The following is a 15,768-nucleotide window of genomic DNA, read 5'->3' as shown; positions in this document are numbered from 1 at the left end:
AAGCAGATTTGCATTGCCATGAGTGACTTCATGACGTCATTTATTTTTTTGTATCTGGAGCACAGAGAAGTCAGAATTGACCTAATAGGATACCACACATAAGAAGTGTGAATGAAATACAGCATCGATACAGATGGTAGCTCTAAATAACCTCACCTCCTTCTCTTGTTACACTTTCACAGCATCGATACAGATGGTAGCTCTAAATAACCTCACCTCCTTCTCTTGTTACACTTTCACATGTGATGTTATTGTTTCTTGCCTTATGCAGACAAAAGCCACTCCAGGACACAACCACATCTCTTGGAGGTTTCTCACACTTTAATTGTACCCAAGTCATGGTAAATCAGTGCTGCTGGCAAAATCCTTAGACTGTCTTCACTACTGCCATAAACTTCACAAGAGTTTGTGTGCTGTATTACTGCAGGGAATGCAGAAAGAAAGAAAAAAAAACAACCACAAATGACTGCATTTTCATAACAGGAAATAATCCCTCGGGTCTCCTGTCCTTTCCCACATTGTACTGCATACTTCTGAACAATTAATTCTACTATCTGACCCATCCCAAGATAATTATTTTATACATATTCAATTTATCCCACATCACAAAATCCTACCTTGGTAAAAGGAAACCCTTTCCCCCCCCCACTGCCTTCCCCATGGTGGTTCTGATCTGCCAACAGCTCAAACATGAGCTCATCTGTGATTGTGTGCATTGTGCCACTCTCTGACCTTCTACCAGGGGAAAAGAAATGCAAGTCAGCAGAATGAGCAAAGCTGTCTCAGAAATCTGAACACGACAAGAAAAGAATTGTCTGCCGTGGCCTCACTTCTTTGTTCAGGCAGTTTCTTCAGCGACATACAAAAGGTTAAAAAACAAAACCTGCTGCCAGCAGGATGAATGCTGAGGGCAGGAGACACTATGCTGAAGTTGTAAGTTATGTCCTCTCACTGAGGCCACAGAGCACAAAATAACCTACCACTGCATCCTGTCCTCTCACCGTCCTTGTGCTCATGGTCTCTTCTGCAACAGCATTTAAGAACTGGAAGGCAAAGTTGGCTCTATTTTCTGTTTTCGTCAGGATCTCACAGCCTCTCATCAGATCCTGTGTGGATGGATCCCATCTGGATCTTGTTTCTACATGTCTCACCAGAGGGGAAAAAAAAAAAAGTGCTGTAAGATGGGAGACTGTAGCTCTGCTCATTACATATTCAATGTCCTGTTTCATGTTTTCCTGAAATACAGGATTTTAATAATAGTCTATATATAAAATGAACATGTATAAAATGAATTATAGGGGTCAAAGCAAAAGAAACAGATCTCTCATTATGAGCTGGACAATATTAAGGCTCACAATACTAATTTTGGCTATAGAGCTCCAGATATCAGTTTGTAGAGTATAGGAGTGCTGAGAAGGAGAGGAAACAGCAGATAAAAGTAAATGAAAGGAAATGTATTCATCACATCTATAAAGTTACCAAATACTGTGCCGTACTGAAGTTTAAATTAGAAAGATACAATCAAATGCAAAATAAAGTTTTCCCAGGTTATGTAAGAGCATTTCTTCACCTGAGGGGAAAAAACAAAACAAAACAAAAACACAAATCGAGCAGTTAGGACAAGAAGTATTGAACAGCTGTATCATAGCATTTCCTCTCTAGCATTGCCCTCAATTTCCTGCTCCAGTTTACCTTGGCAGTGCTGAGGAGAGAATTGTTTGATCGCCTACTGGATTTATACTGTGTTATTAAAGAAGTCCCTCCAGCCTAACCTGCAGTTCTTTCCATGCAGAAAACAAGCATATCTTACCTTGGTTATTTTTGCTCAGCTGCCGTATTTGACTGACAATATGCCCTTAACTATAAAAATAATCACAAAAGTAAACACTTCATCTTAAAATATGAACACAGGGATTAATGTATTCGCCTACTTGGATTACTCAAAAGAATTCTTTTGGGAGAAAGAAATGTAAATATGATTAATTGAAATGTTAGTACAAAGATGAAGAAAGCTGAAGAAAGCAGAGGAAGAACATCTGTATGTTCTTGTAAGACGACACTGCTGGCTAATTAAACTGATCTGGTATTCATTTAACTATTTCTGGTGAAAGACACATTATTTCTTCACTTTTTATAAGCTCTGTGCAAAGCCGTATAGGGCACAATGTCCAAAGGTTTTGTTATTTTTAAGAGATGAAACCGTGTTACCGGGAAGCAGCTCCAAACCCAGCTGCAGAGCTTGGAGGAAACTTTGTGTTACTTGCTTCTTTTCAAAGCTAATTTAAGCAAAGAAAATGACTCGAGATTATCTCCGTTTTGTACTACATTGATAAAAAACCGTCTCAGGAACACGAATCCGATGCCACTGTGGCAATGCTGTCAGAAACATAATTGCAATATAGAAGTAAAAATAAAAATCTTACTGTTCAGCTCTTCGCACAATCCCCAAACTCAGAGATTACAGACCGGTATGAACATCATTTTACATCTGAGATAAAAGAAACTCCAAAGGACAAAACTACCCTCACTCCCCAGCACCGTGGTTAAGAAACCGAGCGCCGCGAACACCAATTTTTACCAAAATCACACTTTTTTGAGAAGGAAGAAACACAAGCCGAGATGCAGCGCGCCGGGCGGCGGGGCGGGGAGGACTCCGCAACGCACCAATCAGCGCCCGCTGCGCTGCTATAAATAAGGGCGCCTCGGCCGCAACCGCCGGTCCACACCGCGCAGCTCCAGCATGTCTGAGACCGCACCGGCACCCGCTGCTGAGGCAGCGCCCGCCGCCGCCCCGGCTCCGGCCAAGGCGGCCGCCAAGAAGCCGAAGAAGGCGGCGGGCGGCGCCAAAGCTCGCAAGCCCGCGGGCCCCAGCGTCACCGAGCTGATCACCAAGGCCGTGTCCGCCTCCAAGGAGCGCAAGGGGCTCTCCCTCGCCGCTCTCAAGAAGGCGCTGGCCGCCGGCGGCTACGACGTGGAGAAGAACAACAGCCGCATCAAGTTGGGGCTCAAGAGCCTCGTCAGCAAGGGCACCCTGGTGCAGACCAAGGGCACCGGCGCCTCCGGCTCCTTTCGGCTCAGTAAGAAGCCCGGGGAGGTGAAGGAGAAGGCTCCTAAGAAGCGAACGCCAGTGGCCAAGCCCAAGAAGGCAGCAGCCAAGAAACCTGCGGCTGCTGCCAAGAAGCCCAAGAAAGCAGTGGCAGTGAAGAAGAGTCCTAAGAAAGTGAAGAAGCCAGCAGCTTCCGCCACCAAGAAGTCGGCAAAGAGCCCTAAGAAGGCAACCAAGGCTTCCAAGCCCAAAAAGGCGGTGGCTGCCAAGAGCCCAGCCAAGGCAAAGGCAGTGAAGCCCAAAGCTGCCAAGCCCAAGGCAGCCAAACCCAAGGCAGCCAAAGCAAAGAAGGCAGCCCCCAAGAAAAAGTAAACCCCTGACCTGCTGCTTTTCAACCCAACGGCTCTTTTAAGAGCCACCCAAGATTTCCCCAAAAGAGCTGAACACATTTTTACTCAATTCTGTGATGAAATGTTATCAGTTTTTTAATTTTCTCATGCAAGCACATCTAGTACATGCTGAAGGACTTCAAAGGCTTGTAATAGCATCAAAAATTGCCTTAAATATTTGCAGTAACGTAGGGGGCAGTTCACGCCTAAAGAATCACTTACAGATTAGTTAGGTATTTAAGGAGCTGAAGTCTATTCTCTTTTAAGGGAAGCACAAACATTATATAGCAGGCACCTAAATGCTTTTGTAATCATATTTGACTATGGGAGAGGGAAAATAAGTCAAAGGCAGGGAAAGAATGCTTGTGTACAGCCAGACTAAGCTAAGCAAATAGTACCAAACATAGGGAAGATACAGGGAAATAAAAAAAGTACTAACACGGTCACAAAGAATTAAACTTAAAAAATAGGTGCACTAACGAATTTAGTACCACCCTTCCAAAAAGAAAGTTAAGTCATAGACTGCAATTAATAAATTAAGAAAAAGGAATTTAGCTCTTTTTCCTGAATTTGTAGGTGGCTCTGAAAAGAGCCTTTGGGTTTCTCCACACACTGTCCACAGCTTTCTCACTTAGCCTTAGCTTTATGGCTGTCGGTCTTCTTGGGCAGCAGTACGGCCTGGATGTTGGGCAGCACCCCGCCCTGCGCGATGGTGACCTTGCCCAGCAGCTTGTTGAGCTCCTCGTCGTTGCGGATGGCCAGCTGCAAGTGGCGGGGGATGATGCGCGTCTTCTTGTTGTCGCGGGCCGCGTTGCCCGCCAGCTCCAGGATCTCGGCCGTCAGGTACTCCAGCACGGCCGCCAGGTACACCGGGGCGCCGGCGCCCACCCGCTCCGCGTAGTTGCCCTTGCGCAGCAGCCGGTGCACGCGGCCCACGGGGAACTGCAGCCCGGCCCGCGACGAGCGCGACTTGGCCTTGGCGCGCGCCTTCCCGCCCTGCTTCCCGCGGCCCGACATCGCAGCCACTCGCTCCCACGAAGAAACCAACAGCTCGCAGCGAAGTGCTCTCCGCCCGCGCCCGCCCGCTTATATTCAGTTCGGGCGGAGCGGAGGCGCGCCGCCTGATAGGCTGAGCGGGAGGCGCAGTGCGTGCAGCCAATGGGCGAGCGAATCGAAGCGCCTCCAATGGTGAAGCGCGTGTGGTGGTGACGTCACAGGGCCGAACTTACCGCCAATGGCAACGCGGCGCTGCGGAGCTGCTGCTTTGCATAGCGCCGCTATAAAAGCGGCTCCCGCGGTCGGCTGCTTCAGTTCGCTCCCTGCGAGTGTAGTGGTGGGGTGTTGTTTTTGAGTGCTTGTTTGGTGTTCAGCATGCCCGAGCCGGCCAAGTCCGCGCCCGCCCCCAAGAAGGGCTCCAAGAAGGCGGTCACCAAGACCCAGAAGAAGGGCGACAAGAAGCGCAAGAAGAGCCGCAAGGAGAGCTACTCGATCTACGTGTACAAGGTGCTGAAGCAGGTGCACCCCGACACGGGCATCTCGTCCAAGGCCATGGGCATCATGAACTCGTTCGTCAACGACATCTTCGAGCGCATCGCCGGCGAGGCGTCGCGCCTGGCGCACTACAACAAGCGCTCGACCATCACGTCGCGGGAGATCCAGACGGCCGTGCGGCTGCTGCTGCCCGGCGAGCTGGCCAAGCACGCGGTCTCCGAGGGCACCAAGGCGGTCACCAAGTACACCAGCTCCAAGTAGAGCGGTCCTGATCCTCACTCTGAACCCAAAGGCTCTTTTCAGAGCCACCCACTCTTTCAGTAAAAGAGCTATGGCACTTGATAGTTGTTGGTACACTGTAGTTTTTGTGTTTTTAAAAGAGCAGAATAAGCACAAGTACGATGTTAACTCGCTGAGAGTACTTACTTGCTTTATGCAACATTTTACAGTATTTTCTGGAGAGCATGTTTATCTCAGACTGGTAAAGATGCCTTTAGTCTAATGAACTGTCTTGTTTGTGGGACACTACCGACCAGTACCGATGTTCTTAGCAATGGTTGAAGTGCATTTTTGTGTAAATGATTCCTACATTTTCTCCACTTGCACGAGTGAAAATCTTGTCAATTGGGCACCGCTAAGGCATGGAGAATGTAAGATCGCTGTAGGAATATTAACAAAGAGTTTAAGGGATAAAAGCAGCACCATCAGTTTTCTTTCAGGAGAGAGAAAGCCAATGGGGTTATTTCATTGTACTGTTCCTTCGGTACTGCGCCGCTCTACCCATGGCTCCGAGCACAATGTCCCCCACGGCCCCGATCCTCAGCTCTCACCTATTCTCCGCAGCCCCCACCGCTCCGCGTTGCAGCTCCAAGGAGGGACGGGACGGGACGGGCAGGAGAGCGGTGCCCGCGGGACTTGTAGCGGTCGAGGCGAGGCGGACCTGAGTGAGGACTGCACGCCTCTCCTCGGCCCAAGAAGGGGGCGGGGCAAGGACGCGGCAGCTCTAGGCGGTTCTTGGACGCGTCTCCCCTTCTCGGAGGAGAGCGGAGCCTTACCGAGGGCGGGTGTCGGAAGGCGGGGTCGGGAAGCAGCCCGGCAACGCTCGCACTGCGCGAAGCGACGGCTGCGACCCGCGCTTGGAGCGGTGCTGCCGCGGCCCTGAGCCAGTAAGGGGCTCCTCAATAGCAGCGAACACGGACGTGAAAAGCGGGCTCTGACTCCAGCCCTGCTTCTGCTGGGGGGGGAGCGGGGAGTAGGCAGAGTCTGAGGCAGGGACAGCGGGACTGCGCTATTCTCCCGTCACGCTCTACGCCGCTATTCGTGTGAGGCGGCTCTCAGATTTCTCCTGAAACAACGGTGGAGCCGGCAGCGAAAAGGCGTCCGTGGTGGGCTGGCTCAGCGCGGAGAAGAACGGGCGGATTGGACGAGACGGGAGGGGAAGGGCTTGGCGGCTTCAGCTGCCGAGGGGGCGGGGCGGGGCGGGGTTCCCGCCCGCGAAGAGCGGGCTTTTCGAATTGCCAGGCTCGGCCAATGACAGACCGCCTCCCGGGAGCGTCCAATCGGCAGCGAGCGTGCGGCTATAAATACCGCCGCCGCAGAAGGCTTGCCGCTGTACCTTTGCCGAGAGCAGGGAGTGTACTGTCGAGTGCTGTGCGATGGCGCGCACGAAGCAGACGGCGCGTAAGTCGACGGGCGGCAAGGCGCCCCGCAAGCAGCTGGCCACCAAGGCGGCCCGCAAGAGCGCGCCGGCCACGGGCGGCGTGAAGAAGCCGCACCGCTACCGGCCCGGCACGGTGGCGCTGCGCGAGATCCGCCGCTACCAGAAGTCCACGGAGCTGCTGATCCGCAAGCTGCCCTTCCAGCGCCTGGTGCGCGAGATCGCGCAGGACTTCAAGACCGACCTGCGCTTCCAGAGCTCGGCCGTCATGGCGCTGCAGGAGGCGAGCGAGGCTTACCTGGTGGGGCTCTTCGAGGACACCAACCTGTGCGCCATCCACGCCAAGCGCGTCACCATCATGCCCAAGGACATCCAGCTCGCCCGGCGCATCCGCGGGGAGCGCGCCTGAGGCCGCTGTCCTTTCTCTGCCAAACCCAAAGGCTCTTTTAAGAGCCACTCCATCTGCAATAAAAGGAGCTGTTGACACTTGCAGCTAGTCACTAAGTGTGAAGTGCTTAGTTGTGTTGCTTGTTTCTAAGTGTCTATGTTTCTTCTTTCTGCTAGTTACTTTGTTTCACTATAAAAAAAGTATCTTTTACACTGAATTGTATGGGAAAAGTGGTTAAAGTAAATAACCAGTTTGTGATACCCACATGCAATAATACTAGCTCCTTACAGTATTGCCTCAGCATGAAGAATAGGGGCTACCTTCTAGTATGTAAACAAGGCTATCTTTTGGCATGTAATTAGACTCGGATCTGTTGCAGGTATGAAAGGCTTGTCAAGAGCTTGGATAATATGCCCTAGGAGGAGAGACTGAAAGAACAGGGGGAGTTCAGTCTGGGGAAAAAAAAGGTGCTTACAGCAAGAGCAGGGCTGATCTCACTGCTGACGGGTGACAGGATGAGGGGAAATAGCCTCAAGTTGCAGCAGGGTAAGTTTGGATTTAGGTTGGATATCAGGAAAAGATTTAAAGAGAGGGTTATTAAACACTGGAATAGACTGCCCAGGCAGGTGGTTGAGTCACCATCCTTGGATGTGTTTAAAATGTTTGGATTTGGTACTCAGGGACATGATTTAGTAGAGGGCTGCTAGAGTTAGGGCAGTACAGTTAGGTCATGGTTGGACTTGTTGATCCTTAGGGTCTTTTTTAATCTGAGTGATTCTGATTCTAAATGGAGTTTTTTAGTTAACAGATCTTGAATTTTAAATGTGAAGTCAGCACAGCACCCCGTGTGATACTTAAAGTTATATTTTGCAATATATAAAGACATTTTGAATATTAAAAAAAAAAAAACAGAAAATTGCTGCATAGCATTTCATTATGAATCAGTGTCAACAGCTCCCTTTATTGCAGATGGAGTGGCTCTTAAAAGAGCCTTTGGGTTTGGCAGAGAAAGGACAGCGGCCTCAGGCGCGCTCCCCGCGGATGCGCCGGGCGAGCTGGATGTCCTTGGGCATGATGGTGACGCGCTTGGCGTGGATGGCGCACAGGTTGGTGTCCTCGAAGAGCCCCACCAGGTAAGCCTCGCTCGCCTCCTGCAGCGCCATGACGGCCGAGCTCTGGAAGCGCAGGTCGGTCTTGAAGTCCTGCGCGATCTCGCGCACCAGGCGCTGGAAGGGCAGCTTGCGGATCAGCAGCTCCGTGGACTTCTGGTAGCGGCGGATCTCGCGCAGCGCCACCGTGCCGGGCCGGTAGCGGTGCGGCTTCTTCACGCCGCCCGTGGCCGGCGCGCTCTTGCGGGCCGCCTTGGTGGCCAGCTGCTTGCGGGGCGCCTTGCCGCCCGTCGACTTACGCGCCGTCTGCTTCGTGCGCGCCATCGCACAGCACTCGACAGTACACTCCCTGCTCTCGGCAAAGGTACAGCGGCAAGCCTTCTGCGGCGGCGGTATTTATAGCCGCACGCTCGCTGCCGATTGGACGCTCCCGGGAGGCGGTCTGTCATTGGCCGAGCCTGGCAATTCGAAAAGCCCGCTCTTCGCGGGCGGGAACCCCGCCCCGCCCCGCCCCCTCGGCAGCTGAAGCCGCCAAGCCCTTCCCCTCCCGTCTCGTCCAATCCGCCCGTTCTTCTCCGCGCTGAGCCAGCCCACCACGGACGCCTTTTCGCTGCCGGCTCCACCGTTGTTTCAGGAGAAATCTGAGAGCCGCCTCACACGAATAGCGGCGTAGAGCGTGACGGGAGAATAGCGCAGTCCCGCTGTCCCTGCCTCAGACTCTGCCTACTCCCCGCTCCCCCCCCAGCAGAAGCAGGGCTGGAGTCAGAGCCCGCTTTTCACGTCCGTGTTCGCTGCTATTGAGGAGCCCCTTACTGGCTCAGGGCCGCGGCAGCACCGCTCCAAGCGCGGGTCGCAGCCGTCGCTTCGCGCAGTGCGAGCGTTGCCGGGCTGCTTCCCGACCCCGCCTTCCGACACCCGCCCTCGGTAAGGCTCCGCTCTCCTCCGAGAAGGGGAGACGCGTCCAAGAACCGCCTAGAGCTGCCGCGTCCTTGCCCCGCCCCCTTCTTGGGCCGAGGAGAGGCGTGCAGTCCTCACTCAGGTCCGCCTCGCCTCGACCGCTACAAGTCCCGCGGGCACCGCTCTCCTGCCCGTCCCGTCCCTCCTTGGAGCTGCAACGCGGAGCGGTGGGGGCTGCGGAGAATAGGTGAGAGCTGAGGATCGGGGCCGTGGGGGACACTGTGCTCGGAGCTATGGCACTGCTGGGCTGTACGCAGCAGTTGCGCGGCCCCATTTGTTTTCCATTTCGTATGAATGAACGCTCACGATGACGCCGTCCATATTTGAGCCTTTTGATCGTTATAACCGCACCGTAATATTGTAGCGTCTGTGCTTCACTGTTCCTCTATTAATGCGGCTTTTCAGTAGTGTCTCCGAGTGGGAGGGAAAAGAGTGGTTGCAGATCGAAAAAGCAATCATCCCAGAACTCACAATGCACTTCAGGGATTGATGTAGAGTTATTTGAGACCTTAAAAAAAGCCATAGTTAAGTGCAGATTGCCCTCTCTGGTAGGTAGGGAACACTGCTTTTTTCAGAAAGATAAAATGCCCAGCTACTAAAATACAATACCACTTAAGTGAGTATTGCTTCTATTCAGAAAAAGAAAAAAAAATAACAACTACAAGCTATTTTTAGCACTTTAGCTCTTTTACTGAAAGAGTGGGTGGCTCTGAAAAGAGCCTTTGGGTTCAGAGTGAGGATCAGGACCGCTCTACTTGGAGCTGGTGTACTTGGTGACCGCCTTGGTGCCCTCGGAGACCGCGTGCTTGGCCAGCTCGCCGGGCAGCAGCAGCCGCACGGCCGTCTGGATCTCCCGCGACGTGATGGTCGAGCGCTTGTTGTAGTGCGCCAGGCGCGACGCCTCGCCGGCGATGCGCTCGAAGATGTCGTTGACGAACGAGTTCATGATGCCCATGGCCTTGGACGAGATGCCCGTGTCGGGGTGCACCTGCTTCAGTACCTTGTACACGTAGATCGAGTAGCTCTCCTTGCGGCTCTTCCGCCTTTTCTTGTCGCCCTTCTTCTGGGTCTTGGTGACCGCCTTCTTGGAGCCCTTCTTGGGGGCGGGCGCGGACTTGGCCGGCTCAGGCATTGCGATAACAACCAACTAACGCACCAAGTGAACTGACCACAGGAACGTTACTTTCAGCTCCGTTCGCCCCCTTTTATAGTCCCTTTATGCAGATTAGGTTGCAGTCCTCTCAGTTTCTATTGGCTGAGATAGGCCCTTTCGCCCATAGGTTTTCGTCCTTAATCACCATTGGTTAGAATACGATCCGAGCCCCTATTGGCTGATTTCGCTAAATCGCTTTCTGAGCCTATCGAATCACGCTCATTTTACTGAGAAAGGATATAAGAGAGCTGTTGGATTGCTGTTACTTCTGTACTTCTTTCGCTTTTGACTTTTGGGTTTCTGCGATGTCGGGCCGCGGGAAGCAGGGCGGGAAGGCGCGCGCCAAGGCCAAGTCGCGCTCGTCGCGGGCCGGGCTGCAGTTCCCCGTGGGCCGCGTGCACCGGCTGCTGCGCAAGGGCAACTACGCGGAGCGGGTGGGCGCCGGCGCCCCGGTGTACCTGGCGGCCGTGCTGGAGTACCTGACGGCCGAGATCCTGGAGCTGGCGGGCAACGCGGCCCGCGACAACAAGAAGACGCGCATCATCCCCCGCCACCTGCAGCTGGCCATCCGCAACGACGAGGAGCTCAACAAGCTGCTGGGCAAGGTCACCATCGCGCAGGGCGGGGTGCTGCCCAACATCCAGGCCGTGCTGCTGCCCAAGAAGACCGACAGCCACAAGGCTAAGGCCAAGTGAGCCGGCCCCGCGGAAACGCGCAAAGCAGCGAAGCGAAACCCAAAGGCTCTTTTCAGAGCCACCAACAAATTCAGGAAAAGAGCTTCGATCTCATTACGTTTAATTAAAATGACAAAGTTAAAAAAACAAAAAACAGCCGAAGCTTAAAAGCGAACGCCTGCCATTAGCACAGGAACCACCGGGGTTACTTCTCCCCGCCGGCACTTCCCCACGCCCAGCGTATCCGCACTGCGCTCCCCGAGAGCGATGACAGCCGCGGCACAGCCAATCCGCACGCAGTGCGGGCCGTTCAAAGCTATCGCAGCGCTGCTTCCAAGCGGCGCAGAGGTGTCGCGTCCGCCACTGTCCGTAGCCCGCTCCGCCCACCCCTATCGTAAGGAATGAAATGCGTTTCTCAGATCTTTCTCGGGAAGCGCCCAAGAAAATCGTTTAACCCGTAATCCAGCTCCTTTTGAGAAATCTTGGGTGGCTCTTAAAAGAGCCGTTGGGTTGAAAAGCGGGTCAAGAGTTTTCTTCCATAAGGGTTTACTTCTTCTTGGGGGCCGCCTTCTTTGTCTTCGCTGCCTTTGGTTTGGTTGCTTTGGGCTTGGCAGCTTTGGGCTTCACTGCTTTTGCCTTGGCCGGGCTCTTGGCAGCCACCGCCTTTTTGGGCTTGGAAGCTTTGGCAGTTTTCTTGGGGCTCTTTGCTGCCTTCTTTGTGGTGGCAGCCGCTGGCTTCTTCACTTTCTTGGGACTCTTTTTCACTGCTACTGCTTTCTTGGGCTTCTTGGCAGCACTGGCAGGTTTCTTGGCCGCCGGCTTCTTGGCTTTAGCAGCAGATGTTCTCTTCCTAGGAGTCTTCTCCATGCCCTCTCCCGACTTCTTACTAAGGCGGAACGAGCCGGAGGCGCCGGTGCCCTTGGTCTGCACCAGGGTGCCCCTGCTGACGAGGCTCTTGAGCCCCAGCTTGATGCGGCTGTTGTTCTTCTCCACGTCGTAGCCGCCGGCGGCCAGCGCCTTCTTGAGAGCGGCAAGGGAGAGCCCCTTGCGCTCCTTGGAGGCGGACACGGCCTTGGTGATCAGCTCGGTGACGCTGGGGCCCGCGGGCTTGCGGGCTTTGGCGCCGGCCGCCGCCTTCTTCGGCTTCTTGGCGGCGGCCTTGGCGGCGGGGGCCGGGGAGGCGGCGGGCGCTGCAGCAGGAGCGGTCTCGGCCATGACAGCAGTGCGAGCAGCACTAGAGGCGGAGGCCGCAGCGCTCCCATTTATAGCAGCGCAGCGGGCGCTGATTGGTGCACGCCGCCCCGCCCCGCTCCGCTGCTGCTCGGCGCTCGACCGCTCAGCTTGTGTTTCTTCGGGGAGAATAAAGTGTGTTTTTTCTACTTTGTCTGTCACGAAATCGTTCTTTCTCTACATCTGAGGGAGCGTGGAGGGGTCTTTTTTCACCTGTGGTTGTCTTGTTCTAGAAAGAGTTGCGTTCGGGCGGAAAGATGACGATAAATCCCGTGTCCTGCAACCGAGCGGTCCTTCCGAGAGAGAAAGTTTTGTTTTTCTTTGTAAATTATATGTTGTCCTTTAATGCTAGCGCGAAACAACAAAGTCGGCTTCAATCTCCAAAGGGTCTTCTTTCCCCCTGCGTGGGAAGCGGGCAGCCAGGGCCTCGCTGTTCCGAACCACACGGCTCCAAATCTGCCAAGGTAGCACAGCTGCCGGCTGCGGTGTCTGCGCCCTGTCCATCCCGCTGCAGTCTTCCGCCACTGTGAAAAGCTCCGTTGGGGATATTTCTCCCCAAACTTCCCAAACTACAATTCCAAGCGTGTCTGTGTGACATAGGAGACAATGTACAGCTTATGCACCTCCAAATGGGAGGCTTTCTCTGTAACCCTTAGCTGCTGTTAACGTGGTATGGGGCTCTTTAATGATAATGGCTGAACAGGGACGTGAAGACCAAATGGGAAAACGTTTGTGTCAAATGACTGAGATGCATGGAAACCTCTGGCACACCGAAACAGGCCACATAACTAAAACATGCAGTGCTTTTTATGTACAATATGTTGGTGTGATTCAGTAACTTGGAAATAATGGACAGAGTGCATCTGCAGGAGATGTGACAATGCCACTTCATGCATATTATGATGCCAGAATAGGAAGAAAACTCTCCATCTTTGCCCACTGCTCACTCAGCAGTTGCAGTCAAAGTCAGAGCAGTCTATGTACACAGAACCTTTGGCTGCAGCATGCAGTGATCCAAAGCTGTTTGGATCAAAGCGTGCACACTTCCCTGTCAGCTAACACTTTGTACGTATTTCAGTACTTGACAGGATTTCCTCATTCATTTATCTTGAAGTTTGCCCTTTCACAGCTCTTACCCATCATATTGCTGCATTTCTGCCTAATGTGTACAAATCGTTCTTGCATGATGCTGACCAGATGCTCAGCTCCATTGTTTCAGCAAAATGGAAGATATGTGACTGGGAAAAAAATAATAACAACACACTCCCTTCTGCCATTCCACCACAGGGAAGGTGAATAGAAATCTTTGTCTCTCCGACTTCTGCTTTCTCTCTGACCCTTCCTCATCACTGAAGTTTCCCAGCTGAGAGTTGTCCCTCAGGCAGGGAGGGTGGCTGAGATGGAAAATCCAGCAGATCTGGAACCTGCTTTGGCAGGGGGGTTGGACTCGATGATCTCTGGAGGTCCCTTCCAACCCCTACAATTCTGTGATTCTGTGATTCTGTGGATGTTGGCCTTTCAAGCTGCACTAGAAGCAGGGTGGCTCATAGAGTGATATTCCCCAGGGAATTTACAGTGGCAACATAACCATAAGCCAGATATACTTCATGTGGCAATAGGGGACATAGAAAACTGAACAGTGAAATTGGTAGTGTCTCATAAAGCTCCCCAAATCCAGGTGGATGAATTCTGCTCCATCACATGAAACCCTGTGCCCTCTGAAAACTAACCTTGTTACAGATTCCGCAAGATTAACCTCTTTACATTCACTAACTCTTCTCATATTGTGGTTCCAGTGCTTGGGTTGAGGCAGAAGCCTTTCTACCCCACAGTAAATCAGTTTCCTTCATTCTCTGCAACTCCTGTTTTGCAAGAGCAATAATGCAGCACAATAGAAGATTTTTCTCCAATCTGTAACTTGATCTTCTTGAGACTGCTTTCCTCTGGGTGTTAAAAATCTTCCACACACACAATCTGATGGAATACAGTGTGTGCCTAAAACCTATATAGCAGTGATAACTACAGTACCCACCATCTTCAGGGGAAGAGCCTCTCAACATGTGCCAGAGCAACACTGCAGCACATTGCTGCGATCCTCACTCCACTTTTGAAGCCACTGACCTCCATCAGTTTATATCCATCAAAAAAGGCTATTTCTCAACTCAAAACAATTTTTGTAATCATTTTGAGAGCTTCTGCTTGCTTGATTTTTTCTGATTATGTGTTTACTCCATGATTCCCCTTTTACTGTTTGGAAGGCAATATATTCTCTGCACAAGCAAGCAGCAAAGCCATGATGTTAGGAGGGAAAGCGTGTAAGTGCCAAAGAACACCAAAGCATTCAAGACAAGGTGAATGCAGCACTACTTCATTCAATAGTAGTAGTGAAAGCACAAGGACAGTGACTTGCCCTCCTGCCCCATGTACAGCTCTTCCCTGTGCGTGATTAGCAGCAGAGAAGCTGGAAGTTATGTACCAGAATTTATCACTGTAGTCATATTCAGTCTTAATTAGGATATGCAGAAGCAGTACACATTTCCCTGCAATGCAGGCACAAAAAAAGAGCATATAGAGAGGATACTTGCTGGAGAGATTCTCCCTCCCTCCCTCCTCTTAACCATTTGCCATCACAGTTACAGCAAGCTCTACTGCCTCAGGTTAGATGAGGTGACCATCAAGAAATAATATAAATGCCAGAGCTGTTCTATGTTTGTTTCTGAGCACTTCTGAGCATTGTTAGTACAATCACTGTGAGGCAGCTCAGGCTGCAGAGCAAGATCCGAAAGCCCATTCAGAGCACTTCCAGCCAGTCTGATATAGATTGTTACAACCAATAACATATGCCTACTAACTTTAAAGAAAACATATTGCAATTCAAACCAAATTCAAGCCTGCAAGATAAAGAAGAATTGCAAGATAAGGGCAATTTTCCATTTCTTTTCTTGTCTCTTTTATGTTACTTAACCTTGTGCTAGGTGATGAAGCATAGAGACCACCACCACTGACATCACTGGTCCTAGAGAGACCACTTTACAGAGATTCACTATTTATGCATTTCTGCACATACCCAGGGTAATTCTTCTTGATTTATTTGCTTCTCTTCTCCCCTTTCTTTTAAGTTTTTCACTTGCCATTCATGTTTAAGCACACTTCTTGTTTCTACACCTTCCAAATAAGCAGATGCCACATCTGCTTTAGGGGTGGGAGAACTGAGAGTCACTTGTCCACGCTTCTTAGAAATTAAATTATTTTGATCCTCCAACTTTTGTTTGGCTCAGATTTTCCACCCTCCTCCTGTTGAGTCAACATGTGAACTCTCACCATTTCCTGAGAGTAGGAAAACAGTTCAGAGATGATTCATTTAATTTGACAGCAAAATAAATAAAACAAATAATACAACAACATTAAAAAAAAAATCCAATTAATCAGTTTGCTTATTTTCATTTCCAATTTGTTAGAAAGTTCAGCTCTCTCCTGTGCACACACAGGTCAAATGGGGATGTGAGTCCACAGGTGGGGGTGGATCAGGGCATGAGGTAACATCTCACAGACACTCAGAATGGTTGAGGTTGGCAGCACCTCTGGGTCTCTCTACCCCAAACTCCACTCAAGCAGGGACACCCAGGGCAGGGTGCACAGGATCATATCCAGATGGGTTTTTGAGTATCTCCAGG

The 15,768-nt window shown here is 51.6% G+C and overlaps 7 protein-coding genes and 1 pseudogene across 8 annotated transcripts; 4 read left to right on the top strand and 4 right to left on the bottom strand.

Moving 5' to 3' along the window:
• Positions 1-2,740: 2,740 nt before the first annotated feature.
• On the top strand, positions 2,741-3,418 carry LOC306953106 (histone H1.11L; the record flags this gene model as incomplete). The annotated part of the gene is made up of 1 exon (XM_079543954.1): positions 2,741-3,418. The coding sequence occupies one exon, from the start codon at positions 2,741-2,743 to the stop codon at positions 3,416-3,418; it is 678 nt and encodes a 225-aa protein (XP_079400080.1).
• A 644-nt stretch (positions 3,419-4,062) lies between these two features.
• On the bottom strand, positions 4,063-4,452 carry LOC306948450 (histone H2A-IV; the record flags this gene model as incomplete). The annotated part of the gene is made up of 1 exon (XM_079538084.1): positions 4,063-4,452. The coding sequence occupies one exon, from the start codon at positions 4,450-4,452 to the stop codon at positions 4,063-4,065; it is 390 nt and encodes a 129-aa protein (XP_079394210.1).
• A 354-nt stretch (positions 4,453-4,806) lies between these two features.
• Positions 4,807-5,187, top strand: LOC306947252 (histone H2B 1/2/3/4/6; the record flags this gene model as incomplete). The annotated part of the gene is made up of 1 exon (XM_079536518.1): positions 4,807-5,187. One exon carries the CDS (start codon positions 4,807-4,809, stop codon positions 5,185-5,187), a length of 381 nt encoding a protein of 126 aa, XP_079392644.1.
• Positions 5,188-6,581: 1,394 nt separating this feature from the next.
• On the top strand, positions 6,582-6,992 carry LOC306952588 (histone H3.2; the record flags this gene model as incomplete). Its single annotated transcript, XM_079543309.1, has 1 exon — positions 6,582-6,992. One exon carries the CDS (start codon positions 6,582-6,584, stop codon positions 6,990-6,992), a length of 411 nt encoding a protein of 136 aa, XP_079399435.1.
• Positions 6,993-7,993: 1,001 nt separating this feature from the next.
• Positions 7,994-8,404, bottom strand: LOC306958059 (histone H3.2; the record flags this gene model as incomplete). The annotated part of the gene is made up of 1 exon (XM_079549460.1): positions 7,994-8,404. The coding sequence occupies one exon, from the start codon at positions 8,402-8,404 to the stop codon at positions 7,994-7,996; it is 411 nt and encodes a 136-aa protein (XP_079405586.1).
• A 1,384-nt stretch (positions 8,405-9,788) lies between these two features.
• LOC306950151 (histone H2B 5) lies at positions 9,789-10,169 on the bottom strand (the record flags this gene model as incomplete). Its single annotated transcript, XM_079540308.1, has 1 exon — positions 9,789-10,169. One exon carries the CDS (start codon positions 10,167-10,169, stop codon positions 9,789-9,791), a length of 381 nt encoding a protein of 126 aa, XP_079396434.1.
• A 326-nt stretch (positions 10,170-10,495) lies between these two features.
• On the top strand, positions 10,496-10,885 carry LOC306958114 (histone H2A-IV; the record flags this gene model as incomplete). The annotated part of the gene is made up of 1 exon (XM_079549532.1): positions 10,496-10,885. One exon carries the CDS (start codon positions 10,496-10,498, stop codon positions 10,883-10,885), a length of 390 nt encoding a protein of 129 aa, XP_079405658.1.
• A 525-nt stretch (positions 10,886-11,410) lies between these two features.
• Positions 11,411-12,094, bottom strand: LOC306945859 (histone H1.03 pseudogene; annotated as a pseudogene). The gene has a single exon. The product of its transcript is annotated as a histone H1.03 pseudogene (transcript).
• Positions 12,095-15,768: the final 3,674 nt, after the last annotated feature.

This window comes from Tetrao urogallus (genome assembly GCF_951394365.1).
Source record: "Tetrao urogallus genome assembly, chromosome: 1".
NCBI lineage: Eukaryota > Metazoa > Chordata > Aves > Galliformes > Phasianidae > Tetrao > Tetrao urogallus.
The sequence above is the reverse complement of the archived record's forward strand: the minus strand, read 5'-3'. Positions and strand labels throughout refer to the sequence as shown.